General features: G+C 39.2%; 1 protein-coding gene across 1 annotated transcript in view; it reads right to left on the reverse strand.

Annotated features, from left to right (window-relative positions):
* Positions 1-1,102: 1,102 nt before the first annotated feature.
* Positions 1,103-21,296, reverse strand: part of fam20ca (FAM20C golgi associated secretory pathway kinase a) — a 44,619-nt gene continuing 24,425 nt past the window's right edge. Inside the window, exons 4-10 of the mRNA XM_082529597.1 lie at positions 8,814-8,906; positions 6,228-6,343; positions 4,658-4,838; positions 4,415-4,524; positions 4,251-4,332; positions 3,372-3,431; positions 1,103-2,782 (exon numbers count right to left, since the gene is read on the reverse strand). Of these exons, the coding sequence (XP_082385723.1) occupies positions 2,524-2,782; positions 3,372-3,431; positions 4,251-4,332; positions 4,415-4,524; positions 4,658-4,838; positions 6,228-6,343; positions 8,814-8,906 (901 nt within the window). The 3' untranslated portion in view covers positions 1,103-2,523. The remainder of the gene's footprint in view (positions 2,783-3,371; positions 3,432-4,250; positions 4,333-4,414; positions 4,525-4,657; positions 4,839-6,227; positions 6,344-8,813; positions 8,907-21,296) is intronic.

The raw sequence follows: 21,296 nt of genomic DNA on the forward strand, positions 1-21,296 counted from the left end.
CTGCCAGCCTATATTATGGAAATGACCAAGTGGGGTCATTTATGATTCCACTTTATGAGCTATTAATATTTTTTAATGGTTCTATTTGTGTTTGTCAATCTGTTTTCTTCATGTGACAGATATTCTATAATGTGCTAATGGTTCTAATTATAGTTTTCAATCATTTTTATGATTAGTTAGAGCTTGCCTCAAGCCTTCTGCAGCAGTAAATATTGGTATTTGAGGTCTGTTAGCTGTGGTTCACTGCGAACATTAAAATGTCATTATTAGAAATGATGAATTACATTTAAATCAAAGAATATAATGACAAAGAAAACAAACAAACAAAGACTCATAGATGAGCCAGCACAGCTTTTTGTTATCTATGCCACACCAATTTCTGTAAAAGTAAAAATGACAATTTGTAGACGTACATAAAAATGTAAGTTGTTGTTTTTTTTTTATATTTAAATATCACAATAGCCAGTTATTTATATGGCAATATCCTTATAGCTCGAGTCCTAAATGACACCACTTGGTAACTTGAAGGCTAAGTGATCAAACAGCCATGATGAATGTGCAGTTTTTTCATTTAATATTCAGAGGTTGAAGAGTGTTTTGACTGGAAACTCTTGAGTAATCCCAGCCTCGTTTCTATGAGGATGTTAGTCCTCACGGGCAAACACATTTACATCCACCCATGCGTAAAATAAAGAACAGTATAAATCACACATCTGCAGAAACATGCAAACACATGCGCACGCTTTCATGATCCTGGTATCCGGTTGGTTTGGATCTTTCAGTCTTTTGGTTACTTTCTGTTTTGTTATTTGCATGTGCCTCTTTTGTGATTGGTCCGTCCTCACTGTTTATACCTGTTTTAAGTGTCCCCACCTGTGTCTGTGTATAGTCTGGTCTTTTCCTCTGTTAGGATTTCTGCTTAGGCTACCTGAGTTAGTTAGCGGCTCACTCCATGTTGCTGTTTTACTTCTGCATGTTTCCTTGTGAGTTTAGTTTAGTTTTACTAATAGTTGTTGCTGTTGGCCAATAAGGGCTCATTCCACTTCGTCCTCCTGCACTTCATGGTGCACTCTTCACCATTGCTACTCTTGACACACAGGGATTTGTCCTCACTTTTTGCTTTTATTGCACACTTAAATCATTTAGTAAACAGGTCTTCACAGTAACAATGCAAGAGCAGAAAACAGAAGCAAACCACTGTGCAGTGCAGCTTGATAGATCTTCAAAGTATTTATCGGTATTTACAATGAAAATACAAAAAAAGGACTTCGATGTCCCCGTGTCTATCCCTGGCATTTTAACGTCGCTATCCCTGCCAAGTGTTTTCCAAACTTGACATCAGCCACTCAGACTTTTGTTGCTCTGTGAATCCGGTCTGTACTGCCAACCCCAAAACATTCAAGTACTGTATTTCTGTCATTGCACAGGTACTGGGTTAGCCAATACAGAGGACTCTTAGAAGGAAAGAGAAAATTCTACTGGTCCCATGTCAGCAACTTGATTGGTTTTTCCTATCATTTCAAACATAAAAAATATACACAATGGCAACTTAAATAGGATCCAAATTCAAAAGTATCCTCCTGTCCAACTGAATGCAACAGGAAGCAAAACCAGGATGGAAAAAACAGGCTTTTGTGATGCTCTGGGAGCTATTTGGACACAAAATCTGTAACAAGTCTGCATCACAGAAACTGTGATGTTACATCAGGTTGCCCTCATTTGATGTACGTGACCATCATGTCAGTGTGGTGCCGAGTCTTAACATTTGAAGTTTTTTGGTAAATATCGTGGTGTTGTAGTGATGTGCTGTACGTAGTGCAAGCTTAACTTTCGTGGGAGGAAGGGGGTGACAAAAAATACACAAAGCTGAAATAAGGCAATGTGAAGGTACTGTTTGAACTACAGTGTGAAATACTTGCACTTATGTTGTCGAGCTTGTGCCAAGACAAAAACCTTATAAATATAGATTATTGGAAAACTTGATATTCTCCTGGTCGTCGTTTGAGCCAGGAATGACTTAAAACTTGAAAACATTCAATGCAAAACACTGAATTCTGACACATTTTGCAAAAATGAAACGTTTTCATACATCGTCATAACTCATAAAGCTTATTGTCTGACCATATATTCCCTAGTCAGTGTAGGTTCTCATTTGGTTATGTTCTAATATAATAAAACACACAAAGCAAACCGATGCCCTCCATACTCAGGCCAAACAGGACAAAGTCAGAACACAGCAGTGGTTCCTTGATGTCTCATACAACATCTGGTAGAACAAAAATACATCTGTATCTAACAAATACAAAGTGCTGCGTGTGGACAGTCTTTTGTGGTATTTGTAGACAGTTTCTTCCATATAAACACACTTAAAAGCAGTTTCCATATAGGCAAAGATGGCAAGTCTTGGAATTCACTGAATTCAGCTTGATATCAGAAGTAGAATTTATTTATTTATTTTTGTGTGTGTGTCTAATCCCATTAGTTGAACAGCCACGGTCCATTGGTGTCAGCTCTTCGCACTCACTACCTGTGGCCAGGGCCCCTGTGGGTGGCTGTGTCCCCAACTAAATCTTCCTCCACAACATTAACATATCCTTCTTTCTCTATGCAGCCAGCCACGACCTGCAGCACCAGCCGGAGCCTGCGGTCCATGGCCTGAAGGTGAGGCTGAATTAGAATAGGGGATAGGCGGTCACGCAGCAGCGACTCCTCCATCATGGAGCTCAGCTGGTACTCCTCTTTGGCCAGCAGCTGGAGACGCAGGTAAGTTGACTTCCTCATCCTTGAAATGGTGGAAAATAAAAAGGGTTATTGTCCATCTCTTAAGAAAATAGAAACTTTTTGTGTTTAACACGATGATCATAAAACACATGAATCTAGTAAACCCACCAACTAGTACTTTTTTTTCAATTTAATTAAAATGAATTTTATTTATATAGCACAAAATCACAACAGCACTCTCCTCATGGTGCTTAATACTCTAAGGTAAAGACCCTACAGTAATACAGAGAAACCCCAACAATGAGCTGACCCCCTGTGAGCAACAACTTTGGCGACAGTGGGAAGGAAAAACTCCCTTTTAACAGGAAGAAGCCCAAAAACATGCTGTGGAAAAATAAAAGTGAAAAGTTTATTTCATACTAACAAACCTATTTGTTTCAGCGTACCACTAGACCAAATCATATGGTGTGTCCAAAACTGAACTTTTATTCCACGGGGACTGTTGATCTCTGGATTTGACCTTAATACTTGTTTGTTTTTATCCACAATATGACTGTTTGATGGGGCGATCAGCCTCCTTTAGTCCTAAAGCTAAGAGGAGAAGGAACCTATCAAAATAACTGTCATTCACTAACTAACTAAAATCTTACCTGCAGCACTGACTCAGAGGTACCAGGATGGAGAGCTCATCGTGAGAATGCTTTCCAAACCTGCAAGTGTGGGGATAAAGAAAAAAGAATGAATTATCACAAGGATTAAGTTTGTTAGACAAATTTCGAGTTTATTTCCTTATTAATTGTGAAAATGTCCTCTTGAAATGGTTTTTAAAATACTCTATAATGAGAAGAACGATTATGAGGTAAGGTCACAAAGTTCTGCAGCTAGTAGCATAACAATAAAAACAAAACATACTTGATTTAAATCTTATAGGCTTTTCTACTCTACTGGAGCACTCAAAGCAATTTATACAACATGCCTCATTCACACAAGCACTATTTTCTATTCCCAAGTTCTTTCTATCTAACAGTCACACTCTGATGAATCCGCCGGAGAGCAACGAGGGTTCAGTATCTTGCTCAACAATAGTTTGGTATGCAGACCGGTGCCTTCCAATTACTGGATGACCTGCTCTACCTCTGCAGACACCCTAGGTAGTCACAGAGGGTGGAGCTGTATTGCTTCCACTGCTTCCAGTTTTTAGATGACTCCCTTGTGCACTTGTGCTGTATCTCCTTCAGCGTGTCTTCTATTCACTGCTCATGATCCAGTGAATCCAGAAAAAAATATTGGAATCCTCCTCTTTAGGCTCCTGACCTGATACACAACTGTCGGGTTTGGAAGCTGTAAACTCGTGTGTTTGGTCACACTTTTTGGGCAAAGTTACATATACCGCAAATGTATCTTAATTACTGATTATAATCTGCTACTAACAGCAAAACAATGACGTTTTCATCCATTTGGTGCCGAAGTAGATCAAACCTAAACTGGTTACCAAGACAGACCCTTTTAAATTAGTTGAATATCTTTACCCTCTTCCATTGTCAAGGTGAATGATGAAGGTGTCGTTTCCAAACTTCTCAAAAGTTTCATAATGATGGCGATCCATGTTACCTGTACAGGGGGAAATGGCACATTAGAAGACTCACAAACACACCTTTTTATCATTTTAATGTTTACTTGGTTTTCCTCTTACCCATTAAGAAGTCAAAGATGGTCATGTCCATGATGTCCAGCAGTCGAGTGCCTCGGTCATACGGGGGTGTTTGCTTCACCTCGTCACAGTAATCTGGATCCACCTCCCACCTGTGAATATGCAGAAAATCACTTAATACTTAATGAGTAATTGTTTTTAATGACTCATATGTTTGGACTGGCTAAAGGCATGACTGTGATCACAAACATATATGAATGTTGTGTCTCAGTATCGTTTTCTTACTCTGCTTTCTTGCGTTTGTGGTAGGAGCGCCTCCAGGGGTTTCTCCAGGTCTTGCGTTTGGCTAGGTTCAGATCTGGGAGGAAGGCTGCGAGTGAGCCTTCAATTTGGTCCGGTTTGCCACACAGAGCGTGCTCGGTGGAACAGTAGTAAGAGCATTCACCATAGAAGCAGACATTATTGGCTGACAAAAGAAAAGGTGAAGGCACGGATTTAGAAATGCTGATTTAGTTCACACGGAGACACAGAGGAGAAAATGATTAATGGCGGCGATGAGGAACCGCTGACCCCGGTACAATCAAAGACAACATGCGAAAACGTTATTCACGCCCTCATGCTGAGAGGATGTAAACAAGCATAAGCATTAGACCACAGGCTGCCACATTGCTTTCACTGTATCCGTGTGTGCTGTTCAGTGAACACAACGGGAGAAATAAATCATTCTACATTTCAAAAGAAAGCCTTTTTGCAGTTTAACAGAAAATGACTTCTTACACTACATCAGATTAATCCATCTTAAACACGTTACACACAATGCATCACAACTTCTGATTTCAGCCACTTAAGTGTGATGTTTTTGGTTTTTTTTTTTTACCTTACATGCAGTTTTCTGAAAAGAAGTTACTAAAGAAAGGTTTCTAATCTAAACCATTTACTTTTAAAGTACTTAACATTAACTATAACCAAAATACAGGGGACTGACAAATTAAAGGAAAAAACAGAACCGAAAAACACTTACTTTTGCTGGGTGACCAAACATCTGAAGTACACATGTGTTGGTTCTTTAATTTGCCTCATAAGACCTGAACAAGCTCCAAAAACTTATAATAGGTATTTAAAACCTAGACCGTATGAAGTACATGTAGTTTCCTCTTATTTCTTATTTCTGTTTTACACAAAGGTCTCTATGTTTACACTGTAAGTTTCATTATGATAGCTCCTTTCTGGAAGGCATCTGTGAATTGGTGGCTCTTGATCCACTGACAGCATCTCAGTCTTCCTTGTGAAATTTCTTGAATTGACTTTAAAGGCTGCATTCGTTTCTGTTGCTTGTGCACGTTTACAACCACGTACTCCAAACCTAGCTTACTATCTCAGAAAAGTGGTGTAATACTTGTCTTACATGTGATGAACACAGAAAATGTGAAAGTTTATCTTTTTAAATGAAGTCAGAAAAACTGACTTTTTCAAGATCTTATTATTATTAGAACCTGGAGTGTTTCTATAAAAAACAAACAAATCCCAAAACATCCTAATTCCTGCACTGATGAGGTTTGTGTGTTGTCTTGCAGTGCCACCATGTGGAGAGTTCTGGCTATAGCTTTATATGACTTAATTTTTTTCCACACTTGGCATTTTTATTACTTTAAAGAGGAGACCAGGACACAGTGACTGACACTACCCTAAGCTACAAGTCCATACTCCACTTTGCAAATTACAGTTTACAGTTTAACTGAAGTCTTACTAGATAAGTCAGTGAGTTGGGGTTGCTCTGTGCTGTTTCCAAGTTGGATTTATGATGCAGTCAAGTAGCTGCATCTCTCTGCTAAGCTGCAGAGACCTAAGTCTCTACCTGGTGAGATGAAGAAGGTCCTCCACAGCTTCTTATCACGTGTCAGGTCTCTGATTTCTCTCGTCATGTTCACCAGTCGTCCTGCTACTGGGGGAACTCTCCGGAAGTCAAGAATCCTATAAAGCAAAAGAAAGAAGTGCAGAAAAAGCGAATCATTCAGTATTTAAACACAAGTGATGATGCACAGAAGCAGATTTTGCTATAGTGGCAAATTGGAAGACTAGGTCCACATTTTACTGCCTTTAAACCATCGGACAAAATTTACTTTGTACTGAACAGATGATGCTACATAGCAACTTCAGCCTGCAGCTCATTCTCCTGTGGTGCTCCAGGCAGGGCTGAGTATTTCCAGCAAAGCAAGAGAGCTCTGAACGTTGAGCACCTGCTTTGTTTTAACAAACAGCTTTGAACTTCCTCTTTTATCCTGCTTGCACTTTATCTTTGATACACGCACGCCAACAGAGGCTTAAAAGGAAATATTTTCATGTAAGAAGGCGTCATTCTGCAGATTAATACTATGTGCTCGATCAAGTAAAAAGGTGGAAACATTTATAAACTGCTGCCATAAAACACATAAAAAAACTATAATTTAATAAAACTCATCCAGTCTGGATCAACTTGTGTGCATAAACGTGTGACTCTTTCTCTTTCTCCATGGCAAATTGCTGAAGGCTCACTCACACGTATTGTTTGCTTACGTAGGTATGTCTCGTAGAAGCAGACTCATATATATTAATATATAATAATAAGAAACACTTCATGACAGTTGTTTTTAAACACAACTGAGATGGGTGGTTAAAATGTGTTATACATGCTGTAAAAACCATTGTAAAAAAAGTTCAGCTAGAAAGTTGTTACTAGATGTAACTCTGGTTCTAAGAATATACACAAGGTCCCTAATGGGCCTGTGGTTGTGTGGGGCTGACCAGAGGGTTGTGAGAGACACTCCATGGCTCTGCCCCTTCACACAAGTCCATTTGTGAATGAATAAAGACTGGCAAAGTGAGACATGAGGAGTTTTTCTGTATTTTGATATTATATTTAGTGACTTCTAGTTAAATTTTACACTACATGACATCATTTTTATGACTTCAGCATTCAAGATGTAGCAATAAATTAATCATCTTTACTGGACAATCTGTTTCCCTCTGTGAATGGCACCAAAACAAAATCAATTTATTTGAACCTGTTGACACCTTTTTTGTCTTTATTTAACTTCCAATACAAGATTTACACAGACCATTCACATGATCACGTTCGTTTCTCACCACCAGTATTCAGATCAGGGTAGTTCTATGTTCCTTGGCCCAATTCTTCCTTTCTGTCTCCGCCTTTCAATCTCTTCTTTTCTTATATTATGTCACATAAGGCACCTATTCAACCCCTGTTTAGCCTCTCCCATTATATGTTTGCCGTCTAATAGATCTTGATCTATTTGAAACTAAAGCTAAGCCTCCTGGGAGCAGACAGACACACACAGACAGGCTCAGTGGAACAGAGTTGGCGAAACTTAAGCCCACAGAGGAGAGCATTCAGGAGCGACAAAATGCACCGTCATTTTGGGCCGTGACGACAAAAGAGCACCTGTTCTTCTACATGCATGTGTGTGCCAGTGTGTAGTCTCTGTGAGAGCACACTCAGGCTTTTATTCGTGTGCACTCCACCTTTTACACACCCTTGAGTCATGCATTGTTCAAAACAGATGGCACGACAGTAGGCAAAGAACAAGCGGGTTTGAAAGTAACCACTGGAAAGCGGTTACTTTTCCTAGTATCATCAAGACAGGGTGGTACAATTTGTAAGAAGTGTCTAGTTTTAGCAGGGCCAAACAACCTCCTACTCTGCATCAATATGAAGTAATATAACAGTAGTAGCTCAGTCTGGTATCCAGAGGCTGCAGTGGTCGGGCAGCTGCACTATAACTCACAGGCACCCCCACATGGTGAATGTGACCTAAAAACAAACAGCTCTTTAGGGGTAACACAGGCACCACCTCCCTGCAGCAAATAACCATGTTCTGGGTGTAATGGCATGTTTGAGATTTTCCTATTTGGCTCTATCTGCCTACCCACATGAACATGTGTTGGCGATCTCATCTAAAAGAGAGCGAGATTGCGTGTTTGTGAGCATGTGTCAGATAATTACCGCACCCTCAAGAAATCCTAAGATGCCCAGTAGTCCATTTATCATCCTGTCTCAGAATCCCAAATGATCAAATCTGAGTGCTCTTCTGTTGATATATTTTTCTACCTTGTCAGCTTAAGTCCTCAGAGCCAAGGGATCATGCTGAAATCAGTATACTCAGCACCAACTAGAGGAGATGATCCCTGCTTTTGGCGTGTTATCTAATCCCTCGTGTACTTAATCCCTTTCAGATTTTCACAGTTTAAGTCCATTATGGCACACCTCCGGTTTATAATGGGGTAAAAGTCGCGGTCGGTGTGACCTGTCATTCTTTCTGGAACAGACTGTGAGGGATGATTAGAAAATGGGCGAAGTAGGGAAGCACATGGGTCACATTCTGGCACCACATGTATGTTTCCTTTTCTTTTTTTATAGTTGAGTGGTAAAAGATGGAAAACTCACCGATCCAAATGAAAAGCAGCGATCTCAGCATTGTGCCTCTCGAAGTCGGAGAAATAGAAGAAATCTGGAGGCGTTTCCTGCTCCCGCGTCTGCCTGAAAGATAAAACACAGCATAAAGCACCGCATCATCAGGAGAAATCAAAGCAGTTGCTTTTTTAATGTGATTTCCTTGCATATACATATATGTCTACACACACACATATACTTTATATATATAATTACTTTTTGCTTAGGAACATGACGATGTGCATTAAAAATTCTGAACGACAAAAAAATCAACCCCTGCTTTCATTTCTTTTCAAGATAATTCATCAGGAGGGTGATCTTATAAACAAGTCATTTTATGAATCAGATGTGTTTTAATTTGAATTATGCAGCCTTTTGATTCGTGACATTCTCTTCCCGTCTATGCAAATCTTTTCAACTTTCATCAGATTTTTGCTTCCTGCAGGGCCAAACTCATCTAAGCCTCTGCATCCTTTTCTAGGCCAGAATCTGACTCATACGACTGTAAAGCCTGTGTGGACAAGGCTGCTGAAGGGAAGCTGCACGAGATTCTCCCTCGCATCCTTCAGTTCCTCTCAGCAAACACAAGAAACTCGGAATCTCTGCCAAGTAAGGAAATGCTAGAAGCCTCTTTGTGCCGGTCTTTGTCTTTGGCTCTCACTGTCTGCTCACCCGTCTGGGAGAAGAATATTATCTCTCCACTTTCACTCACTTTCTTTGTTTTTCTCCCAAACCGCACATATATTGACGCACCTGACAACAGCCTGTGCTATAACTCCTCTGCTTGCACAATCCACACATGCACATACTTGTGAATGCTAACACTTTCTGCTCTGCCCTGCCTTGTTGTTTTTTTCCCCCGTCTCGTCTCCTCAGACTTAAGGGCAGAGTGTCACATTATCCCCACTCCACCCTTTCTATTTTCTTGAAAATCTAAAGCGGTGACAACAGAAAATGACCTGTCCTCCTTCTCTTTTACATTTCAGGGAAGCAGCCATTTACCCATAAATCAATTGCTGCCATTGTAATCCTTTCTTTCCAACCCAGAGGAGGGAGGGGAGTAATGGTGTTTTCATTTTCAGGGTGCAGGGTGGGGGATAAAAGATACCGTGTAAGTGGAGAGGGAGCTGAATAAACAGCAGCAAGAGTCTTGGATTTTAAAGGTGACCCCGTGAGTCATCGCACTGCAAGCCGCTGTGATTTCAATGTGACATCAATTAAATAGTTTGCAATTGAGGCGGACTTAAATGACTTGAATGCACTTATAATTACCAAAGGGAATAATATTATTACCTTTTTTTCTGGCATTAGACAATTGCTTTTCCAAAAGTATTCATTTTTAATTATACTTAAGTGTATATTCTGGTTGTTTCTGTGTTCGGATGGGTATCCATACACTTACACTACTGTAAAAGAGATTTTTAATCTCAACAGTTTTACTTTTTTCCTGGCTAAATATGGATTAAATAAAATCATAGATAATCAGGTTTGTGGACACAGCTTGGGAATCCAGAAAACTGCGCTTCCGAGATGTAAATGATAAGTTTTACTACAGTAAGTTGCTCTGCTCTATCGGCAGTCAGCGAGGGAGCCTTTTGTCTTCTGTCAGTAGCCGTGCAGATATATTTTGCTCCAAGCTTTTTAAGCATGCATAATATTTCTGCTTCTGGTTTCATTTTCCGCCATGTGTAAAAAAACGATTGTGATATAAACCCGACTGTTGGGTATTACTTCATTGCCGAGTTGCAAAACCATTTCTGATAAAAGGCTATGGTAGGTGTGTGATGGAAAACCTATAACACAGGGCACAAATACACCGATACAGATCTGCATACGCAAACAGTATTCAAAATCTCAAACAAATTTCCTCTCACACTTGTGTAGACCCTTTATCAGTGAGTGTCCTTGATAATAAAAAAGGCTTTTCATCTGAAGCCTTGTGTGATTAGGCTACAGCAGACCTACTGTATGCAGTTCAGCAGAATGTGTGAGCATGATGAAGCTGAACTGCTTGCCTATGTGGACTCAGTTTGTGCTGACTCAACCGTTTTAATGCTCTTTCATGAGCTTAGGCCTGCACAGTGGAGGGTTATATTAGAGGAAGATGGGAGAGGGAGGGGTGAGAAGAACAGCTGTGTCCCAGACTCTTTTTACACACACACACACACACACACACACACACACACACACACACACACACACACACACACACACACACACACACACACACAGCCAGGCTGGAGCACCATTAAACTGATGAGGGAATAAACAGCTCTGTTCATATTCTCCTGCGAAATAAAGATTAAAGAGTTTTTAGCTTGTTTTTACAAGCCAGGTGTAGGCAAAGTGAAAAGGATGTTTAGGGATGATTCATCTTCATCACCTACCTACAGATAGAAATAGAAAAAACCCCACATGCAGCCACAATCAAAATTATTCAAACTTGCATGTGTAAGGCTTTACAGATAGAGTGTTTTCTAAGAACATTAATAAATGGGCATAAACCTAAGTTTGCAAAATGGCTATGTCATGATTTAAATCATATTTATTACAGCTGGGTTTTTTTTGATAACTTATGGTTATGTGAAGCTACCGCAATGTTCTAAAATCAAGTTAACCTTTCACGATCTGAATTGTTTGAAAGGTATCTTGAAGCTGAAATAAGAACGCAAGATGATTCACATTTATATATAAAAGATGATATGCAAGTGTAGGACTCTTGGCATGAAAGAATGAGAAATTTATCAAAGGGGAATCAGATGTTTGAAAAGAACAAGTGAGAAAAAATAGAAGGTTTCATTGAAGGCATGAACAAAAAGTACAGAATCATTAAGAGACTTCAGATTGCAGAAAGAGTGCGTAAAAGTTGATGAAAACATAAAAAACTGGGATAGATTTAAGATCTTTTTGAGTGATGAATGTTTCTGTGAAACTATATCCTCCTGAGGTCTGCACTCTTCACTGTGATGCATTTTTAATTTCTCCTAGCTATTTGGGATTAACTGGACCTGATAAAATTTAAAACCTAGGCATGACCTTTTTCTAGAAAGTAGAGCACAACATAATAATGCCAGCACCATATAAAGGATAAAACACTTTTCTGAGCCCAAATCTCAGTTCAGAAACTGTTACCTGAACAGCTGAATCACACTTTCTTTAAAGCAGTGAAATTCAAAGAAAGTAGCACATAAATCACAGAATATTTAATAAGCTCAAATATTTTGCACATAAGCTGTAAAATGGCAAAGTGTGTGAGAGGCTGTGAGAGACCTGTGAGAAAATCACTTAATCTAGGTATTAAGGATATGTATGCTTTCATTACACAAACATGAGTTAACTTCACAATAATAACTTGCCTGTATTTACAACTGCAACTGTTACATATACCCCCACTAATCTGGTTTTGTAATGTTAGCTGGATTCTGATTGAAAATAGAGAATAGGAGAAGGAGCAGGAGAGACAGAGAGATCTGTCATCTATTCGTAACCCACAGCAGATTTCAGCCCTCCTCTGACAGGCTTGTTTGTCTGTCTGTCTGGCCCTTTGTCCTGTGGGTAGGTGGCTAAGAAGACATGGACGGGGCTTTGCCATTGAGACACAATGTATAATATGACACTGGGATTAATGCTACAGTGCACACATATTACACTGAATGTAATGTATGTATGTATGTATGAGTCAGATGCAAGCATTTGACAGCATCAGACTACAAACATTCATAGTAGTTGGATTATATTTGAATCAAAGGTTTCACTGGGTGTTAAAGTTACCATTTTACATCATATCTGATCCCAGTGAAACGTGATCATGGCATTAAAACATACAAGTACACAAAATAGAGATGCAATGTTAAAAAATGTCATAATACTCCAATATTAATGTTTAATAAAACAGAAATTTATGTGGCTGTCAATTATATTACACACTGGATGTCTTGCAGAGCCCAAAGTAAACATTATACTGTAGGGCCAGGGGCACAACACTGTAGATTCAAGAGTAAAACTGTTAGCAGACAAGTAATGTGCATACACATATTATTTCTGGTCATATTTCTTTAAATATGGCTACACGTGCTTGTTTTTATGAATCTCAATCATGACGAAATTGTGTCCATATGCACAGGCCTCCCCTCTTTAGCTATGAATGGAAGTAGATGCTGTTTACATCACAAGTTTATGAGACATGGCGGTGTGAAAAACAGCCAAACATCGCCCTAAGTATGCAAAGCAGAGAACCGTGATTTAATTCTGGGGTTTTCTTCTGGACTCACAAAGAAAATCAAAACTACTGAATGGAAAAAAGTTAAAGAGGCTATCAACTTTGGAAGTTCAGAGTGAATGGTCCGTGCAGAAGTAAAGAACAAATGGTTAGATTATGAATGAGAGTAAAAAAGTATCAGTTCACACAGGAAAGGAGACTCAGTAGGTACGTGTCAAGTTCAAATATCTCACATTATTTCTTTATGAATAATAACAGTTTATGTGTGAGGAGACGAATTCCTTTGGAGTTGTGTCATGAAGGACATCCAGCATGGTGGTGACTCCTTGTAAATAAGGGAGCTATATTTTAGCAATAAAGAAAACTGGAAATATTTTATAAATTGGTACAACTGTCTCTGTAAATGTCCCACACCACTGGTTGGAAACCTTGGTGTCATCATTGGAAACATCAGCAGCATATTTAAAAGTTGTTAAAAAAGCACCATAAGCACCTCAACTTCTGTTACTCCACAAGACAGCTATCAGTTTTAGCTTAAATATGATCATACCACATCTGTACTGACTAATTATATTGGCTTCCAGTTACATTTAGAATTGATTTTTAAATTTTAAAGGTAATTTTTAAAGCTCTGCATGATTAAGAGATACTTCTTACATCTATGTAACCTGTAAACATATAGGTTATGTATAAACAAGCTAGATCCCTTTGGCCTTAGCGTTCTGTGGATACTCAAAGCACTTTATACATCATTTCTCTTTCACTCTAACATTTGCAGTTCAGTGAAAGCATCAGGAACTCAAAGTTCCTGATCTTGCCCAAGGATACTTTAGCATGCAGACTTAAAGAGCCAGGGATCAAACCACCAACCCTCTGATTAGTAGATAACCTTCTCTACCTCCTGAACCACAGCCAGCATAGTGGCTGGTAGTCTAGCTCGTAGTCTTAATTATCATTACATTTAATTTCTGTTTGTTTTATAAATTTTGGTTTAGTTTTGAGAGGTTAACATGTTCTCTTTGCATGCAAAAGAGCCCCTGGGAGACATAAGCACACTCTTAGGGGGTGTAAGCTTCTGTTCTCCTACTGCTCTTTCAAGCCGGGTTAAATACGTCAGGAATGACATCCAGCGTTTCATCTCTGCCAAACCAAATATGCGGACCTCTTGGGAAATAGGGGAGCAGCCAAAACTACATTTCTAATTTTGTGGTTATGGTAAGTAGTGGTGGTGGTGATACTGATTATTATTAGATTTAATTTATACTTCTTTTAAGGGTTTTAAGACCTGTATTTTCACATTTTTGCTGGTCTGTTATTGGTTTTGATTATTAACTCATTAGATTCCTATTTGTTCCATGGATTTAACTTATTGCTGCTTTTTGCTTGTTTTGTGTGCTTTTGTACTTACTATGAAATCCTCCAAGTCAGATGTGAATGTGCAGTAGTTTAGTGGATATACTAAGAAGACTAAAAAAACCCGAACAATCACTTCACCTAAGAATGATCTCAAGTGCTTCAAAGAAGAAAAGTAGAAAGAAGACCCTGCTAAGTGTTTTCTAACCTGCTTTCATTTACCAATTGTTTGGTTACCATGCAGCCAAATCCAATTCGCTCTCGCTATCCTGACCCTACTTAACTCCAATTATCAAGGATCCTGCAGCTTTTCTCCTTTTTCCTAACATGTTTTTTCCACATACACTTCTATGGTTTCATCTCATCTCTGCTATTTGTCTTATTTTCTCCTCCTATTTTGATGTTTCACAAACAAATTTGAACAAATCACATTTATTTTTCATCCCTCTTTGGATTATGTTTTCAAAAAGTGCTGCATTACAAAATGCCTAATTCACTATGAAAATAGTCCACATAGAGTATTTTTAGTATGCGAGGCTTTTCGAGGTATACAAGTGATTAGCGTGACGTATTCAGGACACTCCTGGGTAAATGGCACCTTGAAGAGTACTCACAACACATCTCAAGGTGACAGACAGGTGGAAGAATGTAGGACCAGAATGAAAGATTGGGAGATAAAACCTCTTCAGCCTGGTGATTTGTGTCAGAGTGTGCTCGTCTGTCAGCAGCACTGCACACAGAAGACAGAACACTGTCGAGGCTCTGTTTGTGTGTGTGTTCTTTACATCTGCAAACAGCAGCTTACTCTATGGATATATATACATTTTCTGAGCATTCCTGACTCAGTGTCTGCATTTTTCTCTTTATTTTCCTCCACCACTGCTATCGGCGAGAGATGTAAAGAATCGGCCCAGGGCGCCAAGGTAGCTGTCTAGATTGAATTTCAAATCAATGTTACACAAGTTGTGTTCCAGCCTCAGCTATTTTCAACACACAGGGTGAGACACTGCCAGGAGGGAAAGGCAAGTCATCTGCATGTGTGGGAAGTGGTATGTATTATCATAAGAATGCTGGGGAAAAGACTTGACTTGAAGAAGATGGATGTTAGCCTGAAAGCAGTGCTTCATTTTCAAAGTTATTAGATACTCGCAAGGTGGGACTGTCACGGTCCTGGGTCTTATGACCCAGTGTTTTGAGTTTTAGTTCATTTTGATGTTTATAGTTTATGTTAAGCCCTTCAGGTTTTCTAAGTTCATTTGTTACCATGCCTAGGTGATTTTAGTTCTTATTAATTCCCCCTTGTGTTTCCAACCCATGTTAAGTCTCCCCTGCTCTTCATGTGTTTCATGTCTGTGTCTTACGTTGTCAAGTTCTGGTTGTCATGTCTGCGTTTCATTATGTTTCCTGTTTTATTTTGGAAGGAGTCGTGTGTTCTTGGTTCTTTGTATTTAGCTTCACTGCTCCTGTCATTAGGTTCATGTTAGTCAGCTGTTTCCTCATGTGTCTCCACTTCCCCTGATCACCTCATGTGTGTATTTAAGTCCTCTGTTTTTGCATGTCATTTGTCAGGTCGTCTGCTCATCCATGCCCTCACTTCAGCATTCTATGTCAGTTCACCATGTTTAAGGTTTTTCATGTTTAGCTTTAGTTCACCCAGTTTAGGCTATGGTTTAGTGTTCACCTGTGTCCTGCTGTTTGTACTCCCCTTTTGCTGGCCTCAATAAACGGCTTATTTTCTGTTAAATCTACGCCACGTTCAGTTTATGGAGTTGCATTTGGGTCCTTTTGCCAACACCTACAGTCTGCCCTCGCCAGACTGTGACAGGGACAGCGTGGAATTAACACAAAGACTGAAATTCTCAGTGATCAGGTTTCTGGAGCCCAAAGTTTTGATGCAGGGTTAGAGGTTATTCAAATAGTGCACATTTTATTAAACATCCACTGAACTACCAAAAGGAAAGATGCATATTATTTGTCAAGTTGTCCAAACTGGCATATGCCGTTCACCGGGAGGAAACCTAAAGATTAACAGTTACATGTTTGCTTCTTAAAAAGTTCTTTAAATATATTACAGGCATGTTAAATTGACTTGTTTGCATGCACAGCATACTTTCGCCGCCTTTATGCTACCTTTAACGGTCTTTTATTGAACTCAAATATGCATCACCATCTACTGCAGTCTGTAAAATGTTTACCATGGGACATGTATTGCTATGTGGGCTGAGAGAACAGTGTTAAAAACTGGTCAAAAGCTCCTCAGCCTGTGGTTTACTAGACAGAGTTTAAACCTATCAGCTGTAAAAAAAAAAAAAAAAAAAAAAAAAAAAGGTCATTTATTAAGATTTGTTTTTTTATTTATACATTTATCAAAAATTCTTGCAAGGAAGTCATATGAATACTACCCTATTACCCTAGCTCTGTATCAGCAGTGATGATTGATAAAACTCAATATTTTTGCTTCCAAGTCATTGTGATTTCAAGCTGTGTATGTGTTTGTCTTTTTTTTCCTTCTGTTTTTAAATGTAGGGAGTGTAAAGTTGATCAAGCAGCAGGCCCGAGGGCAGAAAAATGAAGCCAGTGCATAGGTGCCAAAAAGTGCAGTTCCTCTAATGGCCACTTAAAGCTGGCTCTATTCCCTGTAGACTCAAGTGTTAACATGCTCAAATGCACAGCATTTACAGGTGGTTTACAGCTGGTGGAAAAAAATGGTTTGGCCTCTATGCATAGCTTCCCTCTTTATAACCACTGTTTGTGGGGTGAACTCACCTGTTTGGATACTTGTGAGGGTTGAAAACAGTCGTGTGACAGGTGGACAGAGAGCTGTACCCTTACTTCTGCTAACTGGATTATGCAACAAATAATACTGCTTGGTTATGGCGTTATTTTTGTGCTTTCAGTGATTGCTATTATCCACACACACACACAATAGCAGCCCCTCTCGCTCAGTTTTTGCATTTGCACTCGCTGGCAATGTGTTGCTCGCGCTCCCACCATTTCTGCCCATGCACGCTCAACTCTTTCTCTACACCGTTATAGTTGTGCCACAAAACCAGCCAATCACAGACTTGGATGCAAAGAAATCTGATTGGCTGTTCTGGTCTCCAATCAGCTCGAAATGACGAAATGCAATATCCCAAAATCCATTTCGTCCAAAACTCAATCGAGGCAGTGGCGGAGGAACACAGAGTGGCAGAGTTTGAAATATTTCTCTTTCTGGGTCACAAAATAAACTTTTAAGATATTTTCATGCGAGAATGGTGCTGTGTAAATATCTGCTCGATTCATCACGACATCACATATTTGCATAAGTGCTCTAACGTTTTCGGAGATGCCTGTTACCCACCAGCTGACCGGGTGGTCACTCGGGTTAAACATAATATATAAAGCTGAACTGACAAAAAAAATCACCAACTACACCACCAGGTATTATAGGAAAAATCATAAAGCCTTTGAACTAAAACAAACGCTGCTGTGACAGTGACGTACACTGTCTTGCATGAAAATATCTTAAAAGTTTATTTTGTGACCCAGAAAGAGTAATATTTCAAACTCTGCCACTCTGTGTTCCTCTGCCACTGCCTCGTTTAAGTTTTGGACGAAATGGATTTTGGGATATTGCATTTCGTCATTTCGAGCTGATTGGAGACCAGAACAGCCAATCAGATTTCTTTGCATCCAAGTCTGTGATTGGCTGGTTTTGTGGCACAAATATAACGGTGTAGAGAAATAGTTGAGCGCGCACGGGTTAAAATGTTGAGAGCGCGAGCAACAAATTGTTACTTAGCAGGCATACATGTCTGCCGTAGTTCAGAATACTTATAAGTGCTCAAACGACATGCTTAAAACATTTCTTAAAAAACACTGAGGTGACTGAGGTGATTTGAAAAGTAAACAATTTCTTATCTAAAAGTATGTTGTTAAAGTATGTTACTGAGCGTCTAATTAAGTATTAAGTTTTAAAATGTTAGCATGACATCTTAATGCAACCTTTTAAAGTTATAGAGTGTGTATTATTCTGTGTCTTCACTTTATCTCGTGTCTCCTTCCTCATTCTTTCATCGATGTCTGACCTTCTGTCTACATTAAAAGCTGCAAGCATGAAGTCAGCCCTTGAAATTAGACTCTAAATGTGGGGCTTTGAGGGAAGCTGCATAGCTCTGGGCTAGGTCACTATCTGTGACCACCAGAGCTCACTGGCAACCCTTGAGATAGATGACAGAACCCCTCAGAACCAGTGTAAATCGTGTCTGTGAGTTAGAGGGAGCGCGTGTGTCTGCACGAGTGTGCGGTTGAGTCACGACCAAGAGTCAGGGAGTGAATGCGTCTGTCCGACTATCTCATCTGACCAGATGACTGCAAATCTCTGTCTGTGCAGCCCTTTGCAGACAGAGGATGTGTAACATCGCTGGCTTCATCACTTTATTAAAGTGACAGCATTCGATCAGTCGGACGTAGGTCACTGTCACGTTAATGTTCTTGACATTTTCATTCAGACATTTCCGCAAGATTGAAAGAGAGAGCCACTGTACGCAACGCAATATGTGACAAATGTGCTACAGACAAGTACACCACATTTAGTAATCTGCACATTGCCACTAAGAACTGGGTCATTCTGTATGTTCCACACAACGGCTAATGTCTATTGCAAAATAAAAAGAGATTAGTTTTAAGGGCATTCTGCAAACAATCATGTTGTGGATGCAGTTCAGACATCAGTGTTGATCACTGTAGAAGAAAACACCCATGTGTAAATCTTTATTCCCGTGTAGGATAATTTACTGACCTAACAAGCTATCTCAGATATCATGCTGGGCAAATTAGCCATGTGTTGCTATTTTTTTTCTACATTAACCGCCGCGAATTACAGGCTGTACACACTGATTATATAATAGCATATATTATCCCAACTATTAGTTCTTTAAAATAGCAGAAGGTATTTTCTTGCTGACCTTTGGCTTGTCCTGGTAAAAACTTTACACACCTCTGTGACTGTATCGGCAATGATGGACTGATTAAAAAGTTTGACCATATTGTTCAAACCTAATTGCTGATTACTGTGACCTTTATGGAAAAGGCTGCTCATTTAGACATTAAGCAGACACATTCAGTTGCTGCCAGATTAATAGAAAGGAGTGCATCTCTGATAGGGGCTTATGTGTCAGGGATCGCACCATGGCTTATAGGTCTGCTAAGTCCTGCTGCTTTCTAACTACTTTCTGGCTATTCATTTCAACAAGACAGGCCAAACATAGTACAGATGCGTGTAAATAAAGCACACAAACTATTGTGTGAAAGACTCAGAATCAGGGTTAACCACAGGAGCAGAGTGATGCTACTGTGAACCGAGGAGCTATATTCTTGATGTGAGCTTCTACTCAGGGTTTTTTCTTCTAGTTCAGAGCAGAAATTATTTTGGTAAGATACTGGATGTTGTGTTTTTCTCCACAATTTTAATTATAAGCTAGATACATTACTGCTAACAGCAACAGGGATGAGTCAGTGAGTCAGTTGGGCTTGTGAATCATGATTCATGAGTCAGTAAAGTGATTCTCGAGTATTGAACGATTCGTTCATGATTCGCGCATCACTATATATGACAGAGAATGTGCATCTTCTTTTTGTTTTCACATTTTAATTTATATTTAATTGTGTTGTGGTTTGCAGTGTTTTGTGTTGTTTCACCTTAAATTTGTTTAAAAGGACAAAGCTGAAAATGTAAATGGTTAAAAGTTGAAATGTGAATAGTTGGTTTTTGTATTATATGACTTATTTATTACATTTTATGTGGAGTGAATAAATAAAAGTATATTTACGGTGGCCCCTAGAGACAAAGCCGTACGAACTCCAAAACACGTACAAACTCCACAACACGTAAAAACTCCAAAACAGATAAAAACCCTGAAGCAAATCACGTACAAAAGACAACAGAAATGCTCCAGAATGCTAGGCGCAGTGTTGAGCTTTTGTTACCTAGTGGCTACATAAGCCAGGACCGGATTTGGTGCGTGGTAGTAACAGGTAAATGAACATTTTTTTTTGATTATTTGAATATATATGAGTGCTTGTGTATAAATACACAAACAATACACATATGCTTTCAACTGTGTAATTTAAGTGATCTAGGTAGCTCTGTTTTGGAAGTTCAGTTAACACTAGAAATGTGTTTTGGAGTTTGTACGTGCTATTTGGAGTTTGTACGTGCTTTGTCTATGGGGGCCACCGCATATATTTATATATAAACATATATAAATAAAACCACTTTTTTTAACATTAGTAATTCCTTTTGTGCATAATTTTATATTATGGTTAATAATAAATTAATTAAAGCAACAAAACAACCTGAAGAGCTGGTTCGGAGCCAAAAGAGCCGGCTCTTTTTAGTGAGTCGAGCCGAAAGAGCTGGTTCTCTAAAAAGAGCCAGAAATCCCATCACTACACAATGGCTGCCCCTCCCTGCTGGAGGTTTTTTCTTGTTAAAGGGAGTTTTTCCTTCTCACTCTCGCCAAGTGTTTTCTTGAAGGCGGTTATCTGATTATTGGTGTTTTCTGTATTATTGCAGGGTCTTTACGTTACAATATGAAGTGCATCAAGGGGACTTTTCTTGTGATTTAGTGCTATTTAAAAAAATGAATTAAAGTGAACTTCGAGTGTTCATATTCGTAGGGAGCTAAATTCGACTCCAATAATAATTGTACAAAATCACTGTTATGTTTTAATGGACCAGATAGATGGAATGAAATCTTCATCTTAATCGATGTAAGTGGCATAGATTGCACAGAGAAAACATGTCTGATCTGCAATGCTGTTACATTTGAAAAAGTCAGCTTTCCAACTTCCTTATTTTTTTTCCCTTTCTCTACCAGCGTTTGGTCTGTGCATTTCCTGTAAAAACACACATTGCTTTC

Source organism: Aulonocara stuartgranti (genome assembly GCF_965226115.1).
Source record: "Aulonocara stuartgranti genome assembly, chromosome: 4".
NCBI lineage: Eukaryota > Metazoa > Chordata > Actinopteri > Cichliformes > Cichlidae > Aulonocara > Aulonocara stuartgranti.